This window comes from Peromyscus eremicus, chromosome 5 (assembly GCF_949786415.1).
Source record: "Peromyscus eremicus chromosome 5, PerEre_H2_v1, whole genome shotgun sequence".
NCBI classification, from domain to species: domain Eukaryota; kingdom Metazoa; phylum Chordata; class Mammalia; order Rodentia; family Cricetidae; genus Peromyscus; species Peromyscus eremicus.
Window position 1 is genome coordinate 34,670,488 of NC_081420.1, and position 7,391 is coordinate 34,677,878.

Consider the following 7,391-nt stretch of genomic DNA (forward strand, 5'->3'; position numbering starts at 1 on the left):
CTAGAATAATATCTCACTCATCGAGTCTACTCACTTGACTTGCATTTACTTACTGTGATTCTGAGTCAGGTTGTATAATATCTTATTTTCAAGAAAAACATGTTACTTATGACAGATTTTGAAAGGAGTATCTCAATGCTTTTTATATGTTTGCTAGTAAATGAACAAGAGAAACTTTCACAAATTAATCTTTCCAGACAGGATATTTTTAAAGCATCAGTTTTTAATACTCCAAGAAGAGTCCCTTAATTCCTAAGTACACACTGAAAAGGTATAAAATTAACAAAAATATTTGAAGGGATGAGTCACTGTAGCATCCTTTTGTTTCTGAGCATTTCAGAACAGATAGGATGCAGACTTAACATTTTTTATGGAGCATTTGACATCTCAGGATATTGACATGAGTGACGACCTTTTCTGCATTATACTTCAGGCAGCCAAAGAGGATATGATAGAAAAGAAGGCGAGAGGAATTGTTTAACAGATGTGAAGATGGCAATCCAGCTGAAGCAGGGTAGTCCTCATCTTCCTCAAATTCAAGGCGAACCTAGTCACCAAATGATAGGCATTTATTAATTGTACTGTTAATAATTATTATTCTGCTGTGCTTTTAAATGTTGAATAAAGATTTGGGAGAAAATTAGGAAAGGAAATCTTCAGCCCAAAATATGGATTTTCAAAAGTCTAGAACAGGTGGCCATAGATCTGTTAGTTATCTAAGAACTAGACACAAGACCCCCACACATATTTTTGACATGCAGCTGGTCCTAGATGGAGAATGTCTCTACAAAAAATAGAAGTTGCTACTTGACTGTAGACGTGGGTTTGAATGAAGGACAGTAGAAGATCTAGTGTCAACTCTCCTAGGAAGGACCTTTTCTATGTCTTTGCTGTTGTCTCTGAGATACCATTTGTGCATCTTGATTTTGTTAGTTCATCATTTTCCTTTTATTGCTTGCAATCAAATCTACTCACCATCTAATATCTGGAAACAAAGCCACAGAGATGATGAGGACTGTATGTGGTGGTTAAGATGCAGTCAGATCAGGGATGGTGTGATAAGATCTGCTGAGATCTCAAGAGACTGAGAGTGAACTCTGCCCAGGAAGGGCACTGTCCAAATTACTGTGAGAAGTTCCTGTCTCCTGAGAACCCTGTGCTATAAGCTGCTGAGTAAAACACCTTTGAGAAAGTTGGAGTTGATAACAACCCCTTAAGCATGAGGCTGTCTATTAGCATGCCTCAATTTCATTCTCCCAGAAGAGAGATACTTCAAATGCATTTGTTTCTACCAAGGTTACAGCTTCATGAATGAGAAAAGCACAGTAGTAAGAGGCAAGAACTTACCAGGTTGAGTAATGACTTAACATCCTTTAGGAGTGTTGTGAGTTTTGTGAAATCTTCAACTATCTTTCTGATTTTAGATATGAAAGCACCAACACCAGGGATTGACTCCAGATCAACAAGATCTATTATTACATGACTCAGGGTGTTGTTCCAGCCAACCAGCATGCCTATGGTTACTTTCAGAAGGACCTCAGGCTAGGAAAAAAACAATTGAGCATCACATTAAAACACGTAAAAAACTGCAGGTTGAATTGCACGTGATACTTAGTGTAGTGTTTGTAGCTTGTGTTATACAATTTTTTGAGGATCATTTGAAGAACTGTTAGTACAGTGATTTGTGAGTGTCTAGACATGGAATAGATATTAATAGAAATTCTCTTCTTTCACTGTTTTAGATATTATCTTCCTTTACTTTCTCTCATGTTTACAAATATTGATATGCATAGTACATGTACAGAATGTGCACAGCGGATGTACACAATCATTAAAGAGCACAGAATACATGTGTGGCACGTGTACATATTTGATTACTTTAAATTTAAAACATTAAGATTGGTTGTGTCAAGGAATAGGATGGGAAGGTATATAATGGTTACTATTAAGAGGTTCCATAATGTGTCAACTTTGCACCCAATGCCATATTTGCCTCCTGTGAAACACATATGATATTTTCCAAGATGTAAAGACCAAGGAGAAGGCAGCAACATCAGATGAGAATCATGAGCTTTTCCCTTGGATTGCTCGGTTTCCTTCCTTTTTCCTGTAATGACCTGCAGCTTGGCAGAGCCCATGTGCTGCTGCAGTTTATGTGATGAGATAATTACACTAAGGACTCACCTGAATCTCCTGGCCTTCTGTTGTGTTATCTGGAAAAGGGAAGGAATAATTGTGGCATAGCAAGTGCAGGGGGATTTTGTCCAGGACCCGTGGACCTGAATAATATTCTTTGTTCTGGAAATAAGGAGAACATTTAGTGAATTGGAGAACTGAGTCCATGAATCCATGAATAGTACATTAATGCATTTGGTCTGTGTTTACGTCTAAAGGATGAGCACTACATAAAATATTTAAATTTAGGAATGAGGAAAATGACGCTTTAGTGTTGTTAGTGCTACAGGTCTGTAACATCACCTTTCCAGCTTCCATTTGAGCCTACGGATTTCTCTGACTTACTCCTCCCTTGTTTTTTCATGCTTTCTAAAATGTTATTACTTGAAAGAAGAAGAAAAAAAAACAAAATTACAAAACACTTGGTGTTTCAATGATGCACTTTCCTAGAATATCAATGGCACAATGAATGTATATTTGAGTTTGTGAACCCTTGGCTTCCTGTTATTTAAGTTATCACTGAGTCTAGACACCTTGACTATAGAAATTTCCTTAAAAATTCAAACTGCAATTTGCTAATTGTAATAGAATCAGTCATTAGAAAACTCAAGCATAATATTTTCCAGAAATATTATACACCAAAAAACTAAAATACAAATAATATACTTAATAGTTCATATTATTAACATTTATTGAAATTATATTTTATTAAATATATTATTTAAAATACATTTTTAAAAATTTTATAGTGAACAAAACTGTAAAGATAATGAACTAATAGAGATTCTATCAAGTTGAAAGATTGCCAGTCAAGATTGCAGAACGAGAGAATCTTCAGTGATTAAATAGGATAATGTTTATCACACAAACAAGAGGCCTGTGTTACAAGCTTCTTATTATTTAAAGTCCTTGTCTGTTGTTACCACCTTAACTGGTTTAGAGGGACAAAGAACCTTCATCCAGAAGGCAGAAGTTGTAAAACACTTCCATTCAAATTGACAAGCTCACATCTTACAATGTCTCCCACGTTTGGGGATTTCTGAGACGTCATTATTATTAATATCATCATTATCATTATTGATTTTCTTCTTCCAGCATTGTGTCTCTAATTTTAACTCTCTTCAATTCAAGCCATCCCCTGCAAACCATTCTGCTTTGTTGGGTATTTGCTGTGCACCAAGTGAAAAATGCTGATGGGAACTGGTCCCCTGCTCCTCCAAAAGGAAGGCAGAGATTCTTTTCGGCCAAATATTATAGGGCTTTGTGTCATAAGTGGAAAATTTTTAACTAAAAATATAAAATTTTTTTTTTAGAGAAAAAAATCATTTAAAGACTATTTCCTCCTTAAATTTAAAGATTTCATCAAACTGTTCCATTCTTCTGGTTCTGCTTCAGTGACAGATGGTTCTTGTGCCTGGGGAGGTGTGTTATATGATATTCATATGACAGTGCTTCTTCACTGAGCTATAGTGCCACCCCGATATTGTTGTGAAAGCTCCTCTTGGGAGAAGCCAGAAGTAAGTGAGATACTTACAAACTCATTGAATATTTCCAAGGTGAGGTGGTTGATGTCCTCAGCTAGGCCACGTGCTTGATTAAACAAGTACTCAAGAGTCAGCTGGCAATGCCCGTTTATTACTTCACACATGGGCAGAGAGGCCACATTCTCCCACAGAAGCATGCTTGATAATAGTGGCAGCAGGAGTGCCCCTGCCATAGAGAAAGATGGTCTATCCATGTGAAGTGACATGCATCACCCTGTCTAGGGAAGCCTTGTCTAGCTCCAGAGCCCTCTTTCATACAGCTTAGTACATTTGAGCTGGCTTGGGAGAACAAACATTATCCACTATGAAAATCACCCCCAATGCTCTGTCCTTCATGACATGATCAGACAGGTGCTAAGACCTCTGCTCTGATCACACCCACTTTTCAAACTTGTGACAAAGACCTGTGCTGATTTCATCAGGCAATAGATCTCTAAAACATTAGTTATATGTCCTTTCGAGAGGAAAGATCAAGTATGTACCACATTAAAAAGGCCTGCCTGCCTACCTGCCTTCCTTCTTTCCTCCCTTCTTCCCTCCCTCTCTCCCTCCTTCTCTCTCTCTGTCTCTCTGTCTCTTTTTTCTTTTTATTTTTTGAGACAGGGTCCCTTTGTGTAGCCCTGACTGTCCTGGAACTCGTTTTGTACACCAGGCTGGCCTCAAACTCAAAGAGATCCCCCTGCCTTTGCCTCCCAAGTGCTAAGAGTAAAGGCATGTGACATCATTGCCTGGCTAAATAGTCTTTTAAACCTTAGTGATACTACCACAGAGGATTTTTAGAAATAAAAATATGAGGACCAGTTGGGGCATATTAGTTAAAATTTCTGCCATAAGGTATGAAGGTTGTAGTTACAATTCCCAGACTCTAATTCCTGGTGGAAGTTGAGGCCCTTCTTAAGTCCAACCTTCTTAAAGGGCAGAGATAGGGAATCACCACAGAATAAATTTCTTAGTTGTTACAAATTCAGTTTTTTATATTTCTTTAACTTTTTGAAATTATAATATATTTTTATAATTTCCCCTCATATTCCTTTCCTCAAACCTTCCATGTGCCCCTCTTTGCTCTCTTTCAAGTTCATAGCCTCTTTTCTCAGTAATTGTTGATACACACACACACACACACACACACACACACACACACACACACATCCAATTAGTATCAAAATATAAAGGCCAGTACATGGCACTAGCATGCTTTTCTTTTTACAAAATCACTTGGTTTGAACCAAGTTCTCAGGAGAGTAGAAGACACACATCTGCAAATATTGTCTACCTTAGGCTGAGAACTGAAAGTTTCATTAAGTTGGTTCAAGTCAGTCTGTCCAGAGCAGTGAGCTGGAACCAGAAAAGGTTACTTGCTTCATTCTGGAATTGTGACAAATTGTACCTATTGACTTCTGTGTTCTCATTCCAGATAATTTCCAACTTTGAGATGAACCTTGTCCTGAGGCTGTCCTGAGCATTGGAGATTGTGCCAAGATCTCCCTAGTTTCTACACAAGAGATGCTTGTAATATGAATACCTTGTTCTCCCCACTTCAATAGAGACAACACACACCCTAGATATTGCTGCATTTCTCTGGAGCATACATGGCTCTCCTCAGACTGTTGATGGAAGAGTCTACTGTGCCTGTGCCTTTTATATCAAATACTATAGATTTTTTTCCCTAAGTACTACATAAAACCAAAAGAGTATTTTATCCAAGTGTAGCTTGGTATCAAATTATGAATTCTTTCCGCTTGGAGGCGAACAAGTGAAGAAATACTTACAGGAGCTGGGTTGAGTCAAAGACAGCCGCATCTCTGAGAAAGCTCTGCAGTGTGGATACTAACCGAGGAGAGCTACTTCTCCAGAATCCTGCCTTCAGTTACTGTCCACCACCTATATAGTCCATCAGACCACTCCCAAAGGTGTGCAGAAATGGGCTGCAGGAGGAAATGGCATTTGGAGTCCCAGGTGAGGGTCATAGAACTCCTCAGGGAATGTTGATCACCATAATGGAACTTCTAGCTGCATCTATATTGTTTTCCTTATTTCTACACTTGGCCTTCAGTTAGGCTTCAGTTAGATCATAGATCACCACTCCCAGATGTCACTCCATAGGAATGCGACAATTTCCTAACACTTTATCCTTTCCTTCAGGCTCTTACACTTTTCTGTTAACTCTTTAGCAAAATTCCTTGATCAATAAAATGTGTGACAAACTTTCTTTTGATTCCTTTATGAGCAATAGGCCACCGTGCCACAGTAACAATAACATAATACCACCATTCAACTGTATAATTGGTCTTTGCTATCTAGGTTGACAACAGTAGTCATGTGTGGTATAAATGTATTTTGAAAAGTTCATAGGCACATAGCATCTATTTATCAAAATATTAGTGAAAGTCTCCATATTGGACAAGGATAGGACCTCCCCAACAATAGATTTTTGCATGGCTTAGAATACAAAATGTGGGTTCCCATTTTGAAAAAGTCTTAAACCAAATCGGAAGGTGGTTAGTTGGTTGTACCATGAAGGTTGTACCAATATTGGAATAGCCATTATATTTTGCTTAGATTGCTAATTGTGTTAACATACAGCTTAGCAAGTCATTTCTTAACACTTTACTCAAGTATCCTGCCTAGTATATTTTGAATTATCAAATCAGTAGGCATATTGGGAGTTCCTAGCTCAGGCTCAGCCTTATTCATCCATACACTGAAATAAGAGCCTATTATATCTTCATCAGTAGGTTTATCACATTTGGTTTTGACTTATGCAACATCAGAGCATATGCTCTGTGGAAGGCCTTTGAGGCCTCACTGGTTAAACACAGCCAGGAAAATAAGCATCTCATCATTTGTCAGTAATTGTAGGCTTTTGTGCATCTTTTCCACCATGTATCACATCTACTTTGAAATTTTTAACAGCTATGTTGACGGTTCATTTAAATATGTAAGATATAAGATGTTAGCTATTATTATAAAATGCTAATTTTCAGATGGGGTAGGAATGACCTCTGAAGATTTACGGCTACCTTCTCAACACAAGTGAAATTTCCTTTGCAACTCAGCTTCGGAACTATCCTGGACACGTCAATAAGGATTATGAAAGTGTGAGAAGATCCCATTGCTTTTACAACCATTTCCTCTAAGTGTTGTCAACAGTTTGTGTGTAAGTCACTACTTACTTAGCTTCTGCAAACACATTATTATTCTCTACAAGACATATGGCTTCCACATCCTTAGACATGAACACTGTATAATCTCTGTCATATAAATCATTTTATGGTCATAAGACAACCTAAATCCTGTAGTTGCTCTCACTCATGTTCATCTATTCTTGCCCCTTTCTTCCAATTAATTTTGAGATTGTCATGATTACTTTTTAATTAAGTATTTATTCATTTAATCAGCAGATAAATTTGTTCACAATAGGGCACTAAGAAATCCACAATTTTATATCGCCTTTGCAGGACCTTACGTGACTGAAAAACACTGAAAACATGGTTTATTCTGTTAGCCAACAAGATGAGGTGGTTTCAGACTCAGGAGAACCCTTCACAACTTCTGGTCCAGCACTAATCACTATCATCTCTTCCTCCCTTTGGTGAACTATGCCTCACAACTTACAATACCTCTGAAACCCATAAACAATGCATCTGGTTCTCTGTCAGTATTTTCAGTTAA

General features: G+C 37.7%; 1 protein-coding gene across 1 annotated transcript; it reads right to left on the reverse strand.

The window, feature by feature from the left end:
• Positions 1 to 358: 358 nt before the first annotated feature.
• On the reverse strand, positions 359 to 5,519 carry LOC131910412 (prolactin-5A1-like). The gene is made up of 5 exons (XM_059262342.1): positions 5,489 to 5,519; positions 3,710 to 3,885; positions 2,185 to 2,298; positions 1,348 to 1,542; positions 359 to 547 (listed from the first exon to the last, which is right to left on the reverse strand). The coding sequence occupies exons 1-5, from the start codon at positions 5,517 to 5,519 to the stop codon at positions 359 to 361; spliced, it is 705 nt and encodes a 234-aa protein (XP_059118325.1).
• Positions 5,520 to 7,391: the final 1,872 nt, after the last annotated feature.